Consider the following 19,599-nt stretch of genomic DNA (forward strand, 5'->3'; position numbering starts at 1 on the left):
TACTTCTGCAGTTTTTTTTAACCACCGAGTGGAAGGACATTACTCTGGGCTACAAGTTCCTGTCAAAAAGGAGGTTCTATTTCTGGGGAGGTGTCCAATACAGTGGCTGAAGAAAGGCCACCATCATCATCATCACCATAGACAAAGATTCAGAGGAGCACAATCTGATCCAAAAAGATCATGATTCCTCGCCTATATTCTTCCTCCTTCAGAATTCTGGAGTTGGAGGCGTCTGCAAAAAAGATGAGGAGCCAGTGCTAAAGAAGCAGAACAGAGAGCACTGGAGTCGCAGCCATGAACCCTGGCAGACCTTAAAGCACCATGGTCCCAGATAGTGCGCTGGATTGTGCTGTGGCTCTCAAAAAGATGCTATACTTGGCACTGAAGAAGGCCACCAGCTTCGAGCATGGCCTTAGGAACTCTGGGTAGGAAGACGCTGGTGATGGAAATTCCAGGCATGCTGGAGGCAGAAGCACTGAAGATAGTGCAGGCGAAAATCGAGGCAGTTCAAAAGCACAGTCCTGTAGAGTCACAGGCGTGGGCCACTCCCTCAGAAAATGTCCCTGCTCCACAACTACCAATTTAGAATCTGCGGATACACATTCTGTGGGAGTCGGAGAATATATGCCATGTTTTTTGTGCTATATGTGCATGTGTGAAAAATTTGAGGATGGTGAGCTGGAGTGCGGCCTTGACGGACTGCGGCTGAGTGTCATCACAACCCAGGCCATGAGTGACTTGAAGTTCCTTGATAGACTTCGGGTGCATGCTGAGGCAGGATTCACAGGAATGGGAGTCATTGTCCACACCTAAGCACCAAAGGCACATGCAATGGGGGTCAGTAGTGGACATTTATCCCTCAGAGTACCTAAGGGGCTTGAATAGTGTTCGGGGGAGATATTTCTACAGAAATGAACAGATGTTCTGTGACAAAAACTCCCAATTCTCAGGAAAAAGTGAGCTTTGGATCTTTGTGGAAGGTGTGGAAAAATGGGAACTGATGTTGTGCTGGGGTGGGTGAAATATGGCTTCAGCGAGGTCATCTTTCCTCATTTATGGCATTGATACAAAGCCCGTGCCCTCTTCTGGCAACTTGAGAGCTCTGAAGTTTTCAGATCCAGTTGGAAGTCTGGGATAATTATACAGGTGTGGAACCTGCAGGTAAAAGTATCCATCAGAAATATTAATCACTTTCTCTGTTGGCTGCAGTGTGATTCAGTGGGAAACTGAGAAGGTATACTGCCCATCTTTTTTAAACATTCATCACACAAAAAGGTTTTGTAACCTGTAAATACCAATTCCGATTACTCACCAGACACCTCTTCTAGTTGTTTTGATAGACCCTCACCTACTCTATTAGTGGCATGCTTCATCATCAGGTCTCTTCTGGTTCCAAAAGACCAGGATTGGCTCAAACATATTCCTGTGATAATTTATTGCTGGTGTCTTAACACAACTTAAAGCTACCCAGAGGACACCCAGCTAGCCCTCGAATCGTGGGTGTCCAGTATAGATAAAAACAATGTGTTGGGTGTTAATAGGATATAATGTCCTTACTTCCTCATTGGTGTCAACTTGTTTCGGTCTATATTTGTGTTGCCTTTGGGGAACCAGGCTCTTAAAAGGACAAACGGGAAAGCTCCAGAGTGTGTGTCTATTTGACCTGTACTGATTAGTATGTAATGTATAGGTACTTTCCCTATTCAGTCATGACATAAGACATACAACACATAACATGTATATGGACTATTCGCCCAACTGTTTGAGTCCTATTTCCTGAAATGGGAGAAAACAACAGTATTAGAGGAGATGATTTTTTCATATGACACAAAAGACATATTTCACTTATTAGTGCCATTACACAACACACTGACATGCACTGTAAAGCCCAACCCAGGACATACATTCATTCCCTCATGCAGTCCAATACATGCATGCAATTAACATAACAATTGGTGGGAAACGTCAGTGAATCACTGCAAATCTGTGATTAGTGGCTGGGAAAATATATATATATATATATATATATATATATATATATACACATACACATACACATACACACACACATAAACACACATATATACACACACACACAAAGTATCTCACCCTACTGTAGAAATCATCCGTCCAGCTGTGTGACGACATACCTAACCGCATAGATCGATTGACAATTTTAAAAGGGAAAAACATCAGTAAATTTTTTTCAGGTGTGCTCAAAGCCATTTATGAAAGTGTGATGGAACAGTTCCTTTTATTGATGGAATCTCATTCCTCTGCCTCAGAAGGGGTTTTCTACTTATCTTTTGTCAACCATATCTTATTATGTCGTTTTTTGCAATGGTGGTGCGCATGCACTTTCCTATTCAATGTTAGGTTCATCAACTTTTCCACTCATGACGCCACTCTGGAGTTTGTTGCACATAACATTTTTGGTATTTCGTCCCAATTGTGTATAGTGATAAAAGCTGCTGGAATGTTAAATATATAGTATAATTTTCAGGTTTTGAGGGTCAACCCAGGTGTAGTCTCTCATTTCATGGGGTTCATTTGATGCTACTGTACACCATCATTAAGTTCTCTTATGTGACTTTTTAGTCTGGACACCCCACTGTTGTTCACGTTCCACTATGGTTCTTTAGGAACCAGAATGCGACACGAAGATGAAGCATGCCACTAACAGTGTGGGTGAGGGTCTAGCAAAACAACCAGGAAAGGTGGCTAGGGGTTCATTTGAATTGTTCCTTAAAAGGTTGTAGGATACAATGAATGATTTTGACAAAGGAGACTATCTTGTATCCCTAAAATGTTTGTCTCCCCTTCTCTTCTACAATGTGTTAATAACATTAGTATTTGAGGGTTGGTAGCTATCTTTTTAACCTCCAGTTAAAAGCACTGATTTCAGGAAATATTAGATCCCAAATCAAAACATGTACTGCCATGTTCAAGTAGCAGGATGTCACCTAGTGTAGTGCTCATTGGTGTTCAACACATAATATTAGAGCTACAGAGAAATGTGTCAGTTTAACATTTTTCAATCTTCCTGTGAAATTCAGAATCATGCTTTACTTTTGCAAATTGTTAAAATATCTGCATTCTCATGTAAACTGAGTAATTTAAAAGTATCTTAAATCATAAGATGATCCCAATGGTAGCCAATATTTTCAAGAAATACTTCTGTATGTTTAGTACTCTCACGACTCCTCAAGAAAGATGCTTAGCTGTAAATACCAAGCGGCCACAATGGATAGTGAACTCCACAAACGTTTTAATGTCAAACTATGTCTTACCATGTGAATTCCTTTTTTAGCCTACTGCAGTCTTCCCAAATCAGACTTCACTTCCAGAAAAAGGACTCTACCAGATAGGAGCTGAATGCAGAGCTGTATACGTTCTGACATTATCAACCCAAATCAGGCATGGATCAACTAGCAATTCAAAAATGTTTAAGATACAGTGGATGGGACTATTCAACAAACAATCACAGGATTGCCAAATCCTGTTATTTACTCACATACTAATTGCCTGCACAGCTACCTGATAGTATGTTTTAAAGTCAGTAAAGACCAGCTACTGTTTACCAAAAACGGAACAGCTTCCAGCGACCCATGTACTGTTTTCCCCATTCCATACAAAACTCATAATCAAACCATTCTGTTTTTTTGTTTTTTTTTTAAAAAAAAAAAAGCTTTTGCAAGGTGATAAGACATTCTGCTAAACAAAATAAAGTGGGTACGAAAAGTCGCCATTTTAATCAAATTGACATGTCCATCCACACAGTTTGAGATTCTGCAGCTGTTAAGCAATTACAGTTTTACAAACTAAAGGGTCATTCGTCAAAAAACTCCCTGCTATATGAAATCCAAATGCCTAGATATCATTCAAGTGATTTTTAAATTGCAACCCTTCAACTTAACCAACAGTAAATCATCTTGATGAAATGCAATATGACAGCTTTGAAGTACACTCAATCTTTAGCCTGAAAACAATAAGTACCTACTATCTCTGTAGTGCCAGTCCAACTACCAGTAATGCAGCAACTCTATTTTATATAAGACAACACACTATCAGGCTGCTCCGATGTGTAGCTTGTGGGGTACTGGTAGCTCTCCACCTACCTACAAGCAGCTCTCCTCTGTGCAGTCCTGCCAAATAAATTAGAAGATTTTGCTTGGTTGAAATTGAAAATGTGTGTATTTTTGAGAACTCGTGAGCTGATGCATGGAAAAAAATGTTGAATTTCAAAATCCATTTAAAGCTCATTTGTGATAGCTAAATCATGTAGCATGGTCACAGGCCATGTTATGCAGACTCTTTCAATTTTAAGCCAACATTCTCGTTTTTGGCAAACCTGTGTATCCAGTGTGCAGATCGCTTTTACTTCAATAATCTGGATACTATCAAAAGTGTGAATATTCTATATAAGACTAACAATACTGCAAGCACTCCTTAGGAACAGCAAAGACTAGCTTCGGGTCACTACAGGCCCGCTCTCTAACTTCACCTACTCCAAGTATCATTGGGATCTGGTTAGAGGCCAACCTCACATTTTAAAATCACAGCACAGCCAGCAGGCCCACCTTTACACTGGAGAAACAATTATCTTTATTCTTGATGCTCTTCCTAAGGACAATCAAGATATACAACAGATAATAAAGATCTCTCTAATATGCAGGTTTCTGGAATTCTATAAGGTTTTAACGTTGGAGATTCTCGGTCTGAAAGACTTGTCCACTTTCTTGATACATCCCTTTACAATGATCGGAACCACTGTCAGTTGTTACTTCATAGATGATTTCACTGGGAGTCATTACATCGGGGCTATTACATCAGGAATCTTTACACTGTGACAGTTGTTACATCAAAGGAGGCAAGTGCACTTTTTCATAAAATATATGTACATATGTTTGTTTTGAGGTTATCTTTTTAAAGAAACTATTAAAGGTTATGTTTATATAGTTTTAATTTACCTTTTCGAATAAATATTTTATTTAATTAAACTATAATTATAAAATATTAATTCTTTATATACATTTGCACACACACACAGATGTATACATGTGTTTGTATGTCCCTTGAAGGGGTAATTCCCCACCCCCTTATTTTGTTTTGAAGTTGTATACCACTCAAGCCCCCTCTTTTAAAAAGTCTAATAATGTTATTTATATACATACATACATACATACAATATATATACACACATACATACATAAACACACAAAAATATAGGAAAAATGGAAATAACATCGAGGGGGTTTCTAAAAAAAGTTAAAATGCCAGCACTTCAGGACCATAGTAAATCATTTCTTAGAATTACAGGTGACATGTTTTGGCATTAGCCTTTCTCGAGGACATTAGTGCCTTATATAAATATATGTTTTTAATCATATTTTATTATGAATATTTACCTATATATTTATGTACATATATTAAGATTTTAATACATGTTCCTACTGTCTTTTGAATTTACCTTAAAAATAATTACATTAATTTTTTTAATTAACTTTAGACTGATTTTAATTACATTAACAAATTGTTTAATTGCTTTACATCTTACTTTTCTAAGTATGTTCTAAAATTAATTTAAAATTACTTAAATGTTTAGATTAATATTAATATCTGTTTAAGTTGTTTAACAATCACATTTTTTGCAATCTCTCTCTAAAACATACATATAATTATTTTATTGACTTACCTGCTATGTAACAGACTCAAATATAAAGGCATGAAAACTCATGATGACTCCTCACGTAAAAAACGCTATGTAATGACTCCTGATGTCATCACTACCAGGTAAAGATAGACGCGCCGATCAGAACACAATATTTTACTCAGCTCTGCTTTACTATGATAAAAAAAGGTGTGCATTCGCCTGCAAAGACCACCTTTTGTGGATGAGCTCAGGTGGCCGAACATCTGTTCCCACAGTAAGGGCCATCTCACAAGTTCCAGACTACAAGCTAGGCAGTTCTTTGCATATGCCGTCACATTTACCCAAACTACTGCATATTAATCTCGGTCTGCTAATACAACTCATTACTGCAACTTCAACTGTTTGTTTCAAAACAGTGGTATCTCACACTTTCTAATAGGCATAAACACATTCATAAGGGAGAGCAGTAATGAGTGAAGAAAAGGGAAGCCTTGAACTGCATGTGAGGCAGGAAGATTTTTATTTTGGAGGTTGTCTATTTATAGGTCCAGGAATAAAGTTTTTTTCTGGTGAAAGGAAGCACCTCTATTCTATCTGTTTTCACAATCTAACTGTGAAATGTATGCTTGGATGACAAGGCTGTGGATCTGAAAATCACATTCACTTTGTTTCCAGTACTATAATTAACTTTTGTGAGTTTTAGTGGTGTAATAAAATCAATATCATTTATTGTTGATAATACACATTGGAGGGTATTTTGGAGTGGGGTGTTTTACTTTTGGCATGTGTTTATTTTTGAAACAGCAGGTTCTGGTTACACAAGCCAAAACATGGCTTTAGTGCAATGAAGATGCCCACAAGCTAGCTGATGACAGTATTTGCTGTGGTTCCAGAATGGACTATTTCAGAATAGAGCTGCAGGAACATGTGTAGCAGGTCAATGACCATTTCAAATGCATCTTGTCTATTAAACATGTGGGATAAAATGCTCAACATTAACCGCTCCAATTTTAATGTTATGTTTAGCTGAAGTGCTTTTTGGGAAATTAGAAAGGTCTGGTTTCCAAATCTTTAGCAACGCAGCAATGACTTGATCTTCATGACTGGGTTCATGTCCTTTATTAATTATGCTTTTCAATACTGCAGTGTCTGGTCTTACGTGGATTTTTCTTCAGGAGTTTGCCGTTAAACTCTGGGTATACCCTACAATTTCTAAATCATGGGCAGATCTAGAATTCAACAGGCTACCATACAAATGAGGTGTATCGTACTTCAACAGATCACTTTAGCACCCTTGCAGTTACAAGGACGGTTTTACCTGGAACATACAAGAAGGAGAAAAATCTTAAAATTTCCAGCGTACATCACAATCGAGATTCAATAGAATGTTCAAATACCATGATATGGTTTATCCACCTCACACTGCAACAAACCGTACCATCAATGAAGTGGCATGGGGAAAAAGATGGCAAAGAGTAGGGGAAATATATAAGAATATGACTGAAGACAATTAAAAAAAATAAAATACATGGCACAAATTGTCCTAAAATTCTCTCCTCACACAGATTCTGAAATTGCTTACATTTTCGGGCCAGCTGGTACACTTGATATCGCATGCTCTGATAGTAGAAATTATCATCCATCACAATGCAAAGTGGAATGGAAGACTCATTGAGCTTTAGGGCACAGACAGATCCCGCCTCAGCAGCCTTGCAGGAAAAGAGTCCTTGACTTTCCAGGGAGCAGATAAAGCGACTCCATAATGCCTCTGTGTGGTCTTTGGGAGCAGACAAGGGAGCACCGTTGGCAACAGACATCAAGAAGCAGTCAACATAAAGGATCAGCTCTTGACGGTACTGCTTCCAGTTGGCGATCTGTAACATGAAATAAAATAAGATAATTTATTTCAAAATTCATTGCATACTGTACACAGCCAAAGTAATATATCTAGTTCTGCAAGTCGCACTGGAGGGGCACTGTGACCAATTCAAGAGTTTTATGTCACATTTGGAAGGTCAAAATTGACGTATTATGTCCAGTTCTAGATGCCAATCTATAGAACAGCGTGTAGCACTGAAGCTCAAAGCTGGATCAAGTCTATGAGTTCTTTTTTTGGATTCAATATGTTTTAATCGTAATTCATAAGAAATGTAAAAAGATGTAATACAAAAAGTAGGATAGACAGTGAATAGGCAGATGTATAGAGTATGCATGATATTACTAGTCTTGAGCGTGTGTTGGGAAGGCTTGATGGCCCATAGGATGCTTACTCTATGGGCATCTGGTTTATGCAATGTTTTTCTTGTATGTGCATTCTATACAAATATGGGTATTTAACAGATCCATAACACCGTTTTATTGGCTAGATCCGTAGCGTGTGCAAGAGGGAGCCCTGGAGAAGAAGATCTGAATTCAGAAAAAAGCCGCTGTAATAGTTTTAAAACAAGGGATTGACATTTGCACTGTAATAATAAAAGAATAAACGACTGAATTTGCGTTTGTTTCTGCACTTCCTCCAAATAACTTATTTTCACTAGTGAGCCTTAATATATTTACACACACAAGCACAAAAAACTCAATAGACTCGGTTTTGATTTCATTCTGAAAGTGAAACCACACTGACATTTGCCAATTAATGTTAGCTATACAATTAAATGTACCCTGATTGCACTGCTAATGACCTTACAAATCAAATTAATGACTGCTTTTTAAAAAATCCGTTAACTGGTGGCATAAAAACACCCTTTCTCCCTGCATGCTTCTTTTGCAAGGACTTAAAAATGCCGAAGTGTCTATGCCAGCTGTTCCCAAACCTGTGGTACGCAGACCCCCAGGAGTCCAGGACACGTTCCCAGGGGGTTTGCACAGGAAGGCATTTCCCAGCTGGGGCCTCTCGCTGCATTTTTTTAACAATATTTAATAATTCCTTTGTGCAGCAATTTTAAAAGCACTGCAAAGTTTCTGTACATCCAGCAGATTTCGGGCAAAAATAAAAACGTCAACAAAAACTCTGGTGATTAGTGTACCTGCTGGAGAGAGATGTGAGTTTTGTCTAGTCGCAGTTCTGACTCATCTAAGGTGCACAGATGGTTAATATGCCTGCTGCAAAGAACATCCAGCATGCAAAGAAGAGTATTTTTATGCATAGCACTAAGAGTTTGGCAGTCCCACCACAAGACCACCAAACTCAAGAGGACAACACCACGGCCGTGGAGTACCCCCTTCCCACCGAAACCCCAAGCGTATTATAATGTTTCCGGCAGGAACATTTCAATATGCATTCCCGCTGGTCAGTCTGGCGGGAACAGTGCGCTCTTGGCTCCCTTAAAGGAGCAGAGTGTTATCTCACAGCACAGAGGGGGCTGACCAGCACCCTTTGCAGACAGTGACCATTCCGATGGTGCTGGGCAGTGGGGTCCCTGCACTTGTTCTCCCACAAGCTTTTTCATGGTGGGGAAACTGCCATGAAAAGGCTGGCAGAGAGCAAGGTTATAATCAGCCAGGGAGTTCAGCGCTGCCCTGGCTGACTACAACCAAGACCGTTGTCAGCCATCGGGAACAATGTTCCTGGCGGGGATGGCGGTCCCCTGGTGGGTCTGCCTGCCAGGGATGCAATTGGGCGTTCAGACTGCCCACAGCACGATAGTTCAACCTTCAGCGCGAGTGTGGCAGTCCTCAGACTCTCACACTTGTAATGAGGCCCCCAAGCACTCTTAGAAAATGGCTACCAGAGCGGATGACGTGAATCTTGCAGCTTGTAGTCCTGTCAAGTGCTCCAACACCCTACACTGGTGTGAAAGGTGCTATAAAACAAATGAATTACATGTGAGAGAGAGGCTATGAGAGATAATAGGCCCTTATGGTTTTACTTCCTTTCCCCACCACATATATATGTGAAAAAGCTTTCTCAGAGCTTATGTACCTGAAAATAAAAACAGAAATTGCTTAGGAAATATAGAATCTGACCTGAAGATTCAGTTTTCCTAAATAAAACCAAACATTGAAAAGTTAGTGGCCGAGATGCAGCTTCAATCTTCCCATTAAAATGTTAATTTTTGCATATTGTTTCAATATAAAATAATTATATCTTTAGTAGTTTGAGTATTTGTTTGGTGTATGCTTGTTTGTGTATATTGTTTTTGTGAATTACTGTTTCAATGTTTGAAATTTAAATTGTACAAATTGCTTGGGGATCCCTAGCTTTCAGTGTGATTCAGTGGGGGTCCTCAGAAGTCAAAAGGTTGGGAACCACTGGTCTAAGCCAAAGTCAAAGATTATTAGACCACGATGCAGATGCACGGTGCGATGGGCAGAGATTGTGTTGCCTACTTTTTTTTTAGTGAATTGTTTATGCTGTGCTTGTTGTTGCCCTAACTAATAAGCAGACACACAAATACATACTGCAGAGACATTCCTACGAATTCCCATTTTTGCATTGTTAATAACTTTGGACACACATAAGCTCCAAGCAACCTGTACCAAACGCTTGGAAAAAACTATTTATAAAAAGTGTTAGGCGGGGGAAATTTGAAGCCTTTCGTTGGTTTGCCTTATTTCAGTTCAGCTGTATAAAGGTATAAGCAAAAAACTAACAGGGCAATTTAAAGTGTGGAGGAGTAGAAGCACCTCAGCGTGGCTCCAACTTAACCAAACTTGTGCTTCCAATTGATTGTATAATTAGTGGAAGAATTGGGCTTACACTGGCAGAGCCTCCACCGACTTCAAACTTTGACCAAATGCAGCTTCGACCAAAGGCCTAAGTGATGGTCTTCCCACCTTTATTAGAGGTAGTCCCTCCACTATGGCAGCAGAAAATTGCCCTGATGCTGAAAGAAGAAAAATAAATGGATAATAAAGGTACTTTATTATCCATTTATTTTTCTGGTTTTGTATGGCGGGCCGGGCCCAGCATCCTCAACGTCAAGAAGTGGAGGAGGACTGCTGGTGTGCTTCTAAGTGTGCAGATCCGGTTGGCCGGCTGTCCGAGGCTGGCCAAAGTGACATATGCACTTAGAACTCTGCGCCCAGCTGTGTTGCACAGCCAGGTGGAGACCAAGCACAGTGTCTCACTTCCTCCCTTAGAGACAGCATGAACGAAGCATCTGGATTGGGTGGGGGGGGGGAGGAAGAAGATGAGAGGCGGCAGAACACGGAGGTGGTAGGTCCTTTTTTTTTTTTAATTGCCCTATCCTCGCAGCCCCTGCACCACGTGCTGCCTTCTCCCCACCCCCCCACTCGGCACCCCAAGGCAGCATGCCTTCTCTGCCCCTGCCTGGCAGCAGCCTATATTTGGCAGGGCAACCATCGCCCCTTTTCATCTCAGCTCTGAAAGCCCTCTTAAAAAAAATCAGAAGGCTCCCATCTTGTTTCTTATTTGACAGCAGATAAAATATGTTGTCAGGGAACATACCAGTAATGGTTGTTTAACCCTCTAAAAAAAAAAAAGATACTACTAAAAAAACACTCAAACGGTGCATATTTGTAAAACAAACCTCCTAATGTTTATCAGCATTGGGGGGAAACAAAAATAAAGCAATAGTAAGCCTGTATCATTTATACGCCCTTATGCTGAACTCTCCCTGGACAGTCACACAGGCAGGAAAGTGATTAAAGAACAAGACAAGAAAAGGCCATTCAACTCTGAAGGAGGACTCTCATTTAGGACTGGTGAGGAAGAGGGGTTTAACAAACCCTGGACTTTCTAAACGGCTGAACTGTCAATAGAAAGCTTCTACAATAATGCCAATTGGCTAAGGAGATGTGCCTTTCCCCTCACTTAAATGAAATTCCCCCAACCTGGAGGAGGTAGGTTTAAGGATCCTGTGTGCCTTGCTCTGGGCTTTTCCACCACTTCATATCCCTACTTCATTCAAAGACTCTGCCAATCTCTACAGAAAACCCAAACGGTTTGGCCCTGGCGCTGCATCGGTTACTTGATGGAGTTAAGAAGCAATACAGTATAACATGGTCATAATAAGCCTCATACGGTCTACTAGTTAAGCTTGAGAAGGCAACTGAGTTTCTAGCTTGTCAATGTCCAGAGTGTTTGGGAATGGCATAGGTTAAAAAGAACAATGCAAGACTTCACACCAATCTTATAGTACCATTTGTTTATGGTTCATTCAGCCAACATAACCTTTGTGGCTTCCTCGTAAGCCTGCAGGAAGGCCTCACATGCTTGCATGTTCTGTTCCCTTCTGACCCCGTTTTTGTACGAACTGTATAACTTCACTTCCTATCTCAGCCCAGTGTTTAATATTAATAATTTGATGTTTGGTGACCCCAATTTTTTCCCAGGACATTGCTATTCTTCTCCTAGCAAGAACCATTCCCAAGTCACCAAACTGATCGTGTATGTCCTGTTCATATGTCTCAGCATTTACCCAGCAAGCACATTTCAGGCTTTAGCTCATCCACTATTTCAACTATCTTTTTTCCAATTACAATTACTACAATTACTTGACATTTCCAGGACATTTGAGCGAAGCCTGCATCTCTTTTTGTAGATCTCAGGCATTCGTATTTGGTTGAAGCGAACATTCTGATCAGTCTCCTTGGGGTAAGGTAGGTCTTCTGTAAATAATTACATTGCAACAATATAAATCTTACATCACTGGAGATTTTTAAGACACACCTTAGAAGTATATCCCAGTCATCTCTTAGTTCAATGATATAGTGCCTATATCGTTGGATCAACTTCCTGGAAATTTTTCGAATCCTCTTTGCTAGTCTCAAATAGGTCACTGCATAGTAAAGTCATCGCCTTCAGCCACCTACCAATTCCTAAGGACATTAACATCCCATCACCTGGCATATCATATAGAATGTTCCAACCTCTCTATCACATGATCTCTTCCAAATTACCCTTAACCCAGGTATCATTCTGAATCGGTTTAATATTTCCAGAGAGAGGGCTAGCCCGTGTGTAAATCTTCTATCTAAATCAGTGAATGATCTGCATACAATGAAACATTAAAGGGTGTGCCTGAAATGTTTATGTCTCTTTCAAAGTTATGATGATATTTATTAAAGATTTCAAAGTTTAACCATGCGTGCCTCAGATGCTGTCCATCCCATCCTAACTTTCACTGTTGGTGAAGCATACAGAAGCATGACCTGCGTCAGGAAGTCGTTTCTAATACCACTTTTCTTTATACCATAATACATTTTTTTATTTCCAGCGCATAGTTTCAGAAGTATTCTTCAAGTTGGTGGACAGTACCAATGATAATAGGACTGACTAGCATTTTCTACATGGCCTAGAAAAGTCCCCTTATTTTTGAGCACATGTGTCATGGAACACATCTATTTTAATCCGATGAATCATTGACAAAGGTATTGTTAGATCTGGCATCCTTGGCATGGTTTCCCCTGTCTTCTTTGCCTCTGCATCCTGTATTTCTGACTGTGTGCTGGAATTAGTTTTTGTAGAATGTTGGTACACTCAGCACTTTACCACTGCTGACCAGTGCTAAAGTGCAAGTGCTTCCTGTGTAAATTTTGATTATGATTGGTTATCCACAATTGGCATATTTGATTTACTGGTAAGTCCCTAGTAAAGTGCACTGTGTGTGCCCAGGGCCTCTAAATCAAATGATACTAGTGGGCCTGCAGCACTGATTGTGCCACCCACATGAGTAGCCATGTAAACGTGTCATAGACCTGCCACTGCAGTGTCTGGGTGTGCAGTTTTAAACAGCCAATTTGACCTGGCAAGTGTACACACTTGCCAGGCCCAAACCTTCCCTTTTACTACTTGTAAGTCACCCCTAAGGTAGGCCCTTGGTTGCCCCATGGGCAAGATGCAGGGTATTTAAAAGACAGGGCATGTACTGGTGCATTTTACATGTCCTGAAAGTGAAATGCTGCTAAATATTATCTTCACTATTGCAAGGCCTATCTCTCCCACAGGTTAACATGGGGACCACCTTTAAATATCTTTCAAGTACAGTTTCCCCATTGGGAACAGATAGAGATATAGAGTTTGGGGTCTATCAACTTACAATTTAAAAATACATCTTTTGGTAATGTTAGTTTTTAGATTGTTTCAAAATGACACTTTTAGAAAGTGGGCATTTTCTTGCTTAACCATTATGTGCACTGCTTGGCTGCTGAATCCACGTCTGGGTCAGATTGACAGTTGGGCTGTCTGTACATTCACTCGAAACAATAACACAAAGGGAGTTGGGGCGTGTCCTGCATATCCTGGTGAGTCTTCCTGAGCTAAATTGAGAGGGAAAAGCTGTCACCTGCACTTGAAAGGGCTGTGTCTGTCCCCTCACAATACAGTCTCCATCCCCCACAAGTGTGGCTGGGGCAGGGCAAGGAAGAGGCAGGGTCTTGTGCACTACAAAGACTGTCCTTTGAAGTTTACATACCTCAAAAGGCAGAAATGAGTTTAAGCAGTGGACCCAAAATCCCATATTTTAGAACACTTCTGGATCAAGAGGAACGTCTGCCAGGGATAAGAGCTGAAGAGCTGTGAGAAGTACTGCCCCTTTGCTGTGCGTGCTTTGCTGGTTTGGCCTGCAGTTGCTGCTTCTGTCTGAGAGAGGACAAAGATTGGACTTTGTTGTGTATCCTCCTTGTGAAGTTTCTTCAAGAGTTTGGACTGACCTTTCCTCCTGTTAAGAAGTCTCGGGACATTAAAGACTTAATCTGCAAGCACCTGGGCTCTCTTGCTGAGACCCCCCTGACTTGCCAAGTAGTGCCACATCCAGTCCCTGTAAGGAGAAGCTGGCATAACCAGAGAAAATCCATGCACCAGAGATGATCAGCAGAACAATTGACGCAGCGCTGTTGACAAATCACCAGTTAAGCACAGATTCATCGCTGACATGCGTCTGGATTTTCCACCCATCGTCCCTGGGCATCAAAATCTTCAACATCACCACACAGACCAGAGGCTGAATGTCTGGAAAATCGACACATCCCTTCCCTTTGTGGAAAGAACTGACGCATCGCTTACCTGGCGGAGAAGGAATCAACGTACAGTCTCACTTGTAAGTAAGGAATCAACACATCGCTTGCTTTTATGAGGCACGCTCGCCCCTTTGACTTTATTTTTGGCGCATACTAGACACTTTGTGCTAAAACAACACACCCATTGATTCTTATGGATTAAGACTTTTCACTTAAAGATTTAATATCTCTTTTTGTGTATGTTGGATTTTTGTCATTTTGGTCTTATCCGATTTAGATAAATATTGGCTATTCTCCTAAACAGGTGTGGAGTCATTTTGTGGTCACATGGGACACATGTAGCTATCTGCCCACCATCGGTCACAGGGTATGTTTATCAGAACTGAAAAAGTACACATTCTATGAACATACAAGTAATAAGCAATGCCTCCAACATTGTAACTGATCTTGTGGCCAGATACCCAAGTAGCACCCATGACTCCTACATCTTCCGGCACAGTGGAATATACACAAGACTACGTGCTGGGGAGTTTTGCGAAGGATAACTACTTGGTAATGTTATAGTTGACAATGTCGCCTTGATGTATATGTGATGTCACGATAACAATTACTCATATTACTCTCCTGTCATTCTAGGAGACAGTGCCTATGCCGTGCGGTCCTTCATACTGATGCCCTATCGGAATCTTGCCACACCAGCCGAAAGGAGATATAATGCTGCTCACAGGACAAACACGAAGAATTGTAGAGAGGACCTTCAGCCTGCTGAAGAGCCATTTCAGATGCCTACACAAGAGTGGTAGTGCACTACAATACAGCCCTGAAACCACTTGCAAAATCGTGGCTACTTATGCAATGTTGCACAACATTGCAACAACGAGGGGCAGACCAGTGAAACTCACCGAGCCTGACTCAGATAAGGGTGACGATCCCCTGCCACCCCTTCAGCCAGCAGACAGAAGCAGTGCAGCAGAGGGCAGACATTGACGTGCTGAGATCACGGACAACTATTTTTGATGTAAGTAATGACAACACCACGTCTAATTTTATGTATTGCTGTAAGTAGCATCTTTATTTACTTGACTTCAGGTAATATATGTGTGATTAGGACATAGGTATGCACTATACACAAACAGGTGCCAGTTACGGTGTCACACTATTGCCATCATAGTATCACTGCTTTGCTACATGACATGCAAGTCCCCTGTACCTCTCAACATTACTTTCTACGTCCACGCACTCCACTTGAGTGCTCAGAGGTCTCGGTGGCACCTCTTGTTGCGAGTTCCAAGACAGTACTGTGTCTGGTACTGCGACACCTAGGATTCATCACAGAGACTGTGAGACTGCCGAGGTTAGAGAGCTCCTCACTATCCCCACCACCCAGTTGCTGTCTGTAGCACTCCGTGCTGTCTGCATTGGCTCCAAAACATTGGTGATTTGCACCAATCCTTTAGCAACGTCCCAAATGCAATGTGCCATCTCCACTTGTATGCCCACAGCAGTCGTGATACCAAAGCACTTGTGATCGTGAGCCGATTGGCAGATCTGCGGAACCCATCCAAACGGCCCATCAATTGGTGATGGCGCCTACGGTGGCTGGCATGCTCCTGCTGCATCACAGTGCAGAGTTCCCTAATGGCATTTGTCATCTCCTTCGCACTTTCTGCTGCTGTTTGCTGTCCCTCATGCAGCTTGCACGTGTTTTCATTGAGAGACTCTAACTGCTTGTGCATTGATCCCATGTTGTCATTGTGAGACTCAAACTGCTTGTGCATTACGCCCATGTTATGATCGATTGACACCGATGGCCTGTGCATTGACCTCATGTGTTTACATTGCAGGTGCTGCACTTTCAGCATGGAAGCCTCAAGGCCACCAAACAGTGATGGACCCTCACCTTCTTCTGTGCACTGTCTGCCTGCTTCGCGATGCCTCCTGAGGGGAGTGGACTGATGCTGGGGCAGGGACTGCTGTCTGTCAGTGCTTCCAGCCTCTAGGGGTGGGGTGGGTACTTCATCCGGCATTTCATCAGAGTCCAGGTTATACTCAGGCAGAGGTAGCACTCTTGCTGTGCATCTAGTTGGTGCTTGTATGAAGGACTCACTGGTGTTTGAGTCGGACTGTGGCTGAGTTTCGCTATCCCCCACATTTCCACCTTCTGCTGCGTCAGGGCCCAGAACACCTGCAACAACAATGTGCAGCATGTCATTCTTGGTTTACTACACAAATAGTTGCGTAATAGTATTAAATGTACACTGGCATAATATCACTGAGAGTCCTTTGTGTTGTTTCTCTATTTGGTTTTACACTATCTCGCTATTTATGTGGTATTTGCACTTTAGTGGGGTGTGGACTACCTCTCTCATAATGGATTGTTGTGTTGTATGCAAGATGTGGCATGGACTACTTATGACACTGCACAGTGCCACTGATATTTTCTAAGGGGCATTTGTACATGCACATATGGGGAAACACATCATTACTGCCCTTACCTTTGCTTGTGCTGGGTGTGCCTGAGGGGTCAATGTCAGTGACAAGACAGGAAGCAGTGTCGACTCCACCACGTCTTCCATTGATGTGATTTGCAAATACCGACTCGCTATTTCTTGCGATTCGCTATTTGCAACTTGTAAATTGCGATTGCAAATTTTAAGAAATCACTTTTACCGACTCGCAATTTTCATACATCCCATTTTGCATTTCTAAAATAGCGATTTCTAAAATTCGCTATTTAAGAAATGCAAACCGGGAGCTTGATACATCTAGCCCAAAACTCCTTCCCGAATTTAACACTGTAAAATTCACTCTTATTCTAAAGCCGGATAAGGACCCATTGAAATGCAGGAGTTACAGACCAATCTCATTGATTAATGCAGAGATTATGATTTTAGCAAAAGTGTTGGAAAACTGCTTAAAGCAAGCCCTACTGACTTTAATAGACCAAGTAGGATATGGGCCACATCCTCCTTTGTAGCTCATCTAAGTTCGCTAGCTCATGTGCTATGAAGAGGATTACATGATAGGGACAAGATGATATTAGATGCAGAGAAAGCATCTGATAGGGAGGGTGTGATTATTTATTTAGAGTGCTCAAATGTGTGGGAATTCGAGATAGTTTCCTCTCTAAAGTAAAGTGGCCATTTTCAAACCCTACTCTATCAGTGTTATGCAACTGCTTTATATCCCTTTTACTGGAGATTAAGAGAGGGACAAGACAAGGTTATCCCCCTATCACTGCAGCTTTTCATTACATCGTTTGCAACAGGGACTCAGCACAGTAAAGAAATTAAACACTGAATCAGAGCTCTCATAAAATCATCTCAGACTTCTCCGCTTTTTCCAGTTACCATGTCAATTATGACAAGTATGAAGCGCTACCAGTGACACCAGTTAAAAACATGCTTGAACCACTTGCAACAGCGATTCAGAAAGTAAAATAAAAATTAGCATGTACTAATCGGGGCAGGGAGCACAAAGCACTTTTCTCTGCTGATAATATACTGGTGACATCATCCAACATGAAGCACACAGTCAGAGCTCCCATAAAACGCTGCCTTTTCCAGTTACTATGCCAACAAGACAGGTTTGAAGCACTACCAATGGCACCAGTTACAACCACGGCACTCTCACGTTAGTTGGAGGGGAACCAACCCGACATATTTCAAATAAACCAGAGCAGATGCTATGCAGGATAACTTATCCCATCAATTAATAAGATCAATACAGATTTAAGCAAATGGTCTCTTTCAAATTTCTCCTATTGGGGTAAACACCAAATAATAATAAATGTTTGGTCACACTGAATTATGTTTTTGCTACGTTACCGTTCTGAGTTCCTGTAAACATAACTAAATCATGATACAATAACTAAACTATGGAAACAATTCTGGAGCAAGGCAGGAAACCTACCCATAAATTGCCTAAGCTACACACATCCACGAAATGTGGAGATTTTAGATTAACACCACTTAGGATCTTACTAGTTATCCTTTCAATTGGCCCTACTTCTGTACAGATTTACATGTTACTCTTGAAACACTGACTTGGGTCAAGATTGAAAGTGATATGCTAGGTAAATATAGTTGGGTCTTGAGGTAGGAACATATTATGAACCTCCAAAAGTGTGGGAAAGCTAATCCTATTCTGTACTCATTTGCTTATTCATGGCACAAAGCACACAAGATTAAAAATAAATAGAATACACAGAGGGGCTCAATTGGAGGGCAATGGACAGATCTGTATGGGGCCACACAAAAACAGCTCTGGGCAGATTACAAGTCCAAGGGCATTTTCAAAATAGACCTGGGGTGGGGAATTCGCAAAGCCCGAGGCCCAAGACATGATGATTCCTGCTCCAGACAGGAAGTTTCAATCTTTACTTAGTCCGCCGGACAAGGAGACTTTCTGCTGTCCCATGTGGCAACTTATAAAAGCACCAAGTCAGTTATTTCAAACTGCACGCTGAAAACGGTCTTGAGGTAGGAACATATTATGAACCTCCAAAAGTGTGGGAAAGCTAATCCTATTCTGTACTCATTTGCTTATTCATGGCACAAAGCACACAAGATTAAAAATAAATAGAATACACAGAGGGGCTCAATTGGAGGGCAATGGACAGATCTGTATGGGGCCACACAAAAACAGCTCTGGGCAGATTACAAGTCCAAGGGCATTTTCAAAATAGACCTGGGGTGGGGAATTCGCAAAGCCCGAGGCCCAAGACATGATGATTCCTGCTCCAGACAGGAAGTTTCAATCTTTACTTAGTCCGCCGGACAAGGAGACTTTCTGCTGTCCCATGTGGCAACTTATAAAAGCACCAAGTCAGTTATTTCAAACTGCACGCTGAAAACGGTGTGAGTGCTCATTTTCATAGTTAAATACAGTAACCATAATAAGCAGGGAGAAGGTTATGCGCACTCTCCTGTTCACAACTGATAAGCAAAGTGAATAATGATCCAATGCATTTATTGGTTGTGGGCTCAGACACTAAAAATAACAAGCATAATGTAAAGGTGCTT

At 41.2% G+C, this 19,599-nt stretch overlaps 1 protein-coding gene across 1 annotated transcript in view; it reads right to left on the reverse strand.

Moving 5' to 3' along the window:
• The window catches only part of PSTK (phosphoseryl-tRNA kinase), a 97,591-nt gene that overhangs the window by 58,743 nt on the left and 19,249 nt on the right, over nucleotides 1-19,599 (reverse strand). Inside the window, exon 2 of the mRNA XM_069239144.1 lies at nucleotides 7,236-7,527. Within this exon, the coding sequence (XP_069095245.1) occupies nucleotides 7,236-7,527 (292 nt within the window). The remainder of the gene's footprint in view (nucleotides 1-7,235; nucleotides 7,528-19,599) is intronic.

Source organism: Pleurodeles waltl, chromosome 6 (assembly GCF_031143425.1).
Source record: "Pleurodeles waltl isolate 20211129_DDA chromosome 6, aPleWal1.hap1.20221129, whole genome shotgun sequence".
Lineage (NCBI taxonomy): Eukaryota > Metazoa > Chordata > Amphibia > Caudata > Salamandridae > Pleurodeles > Pleurodeles waltl.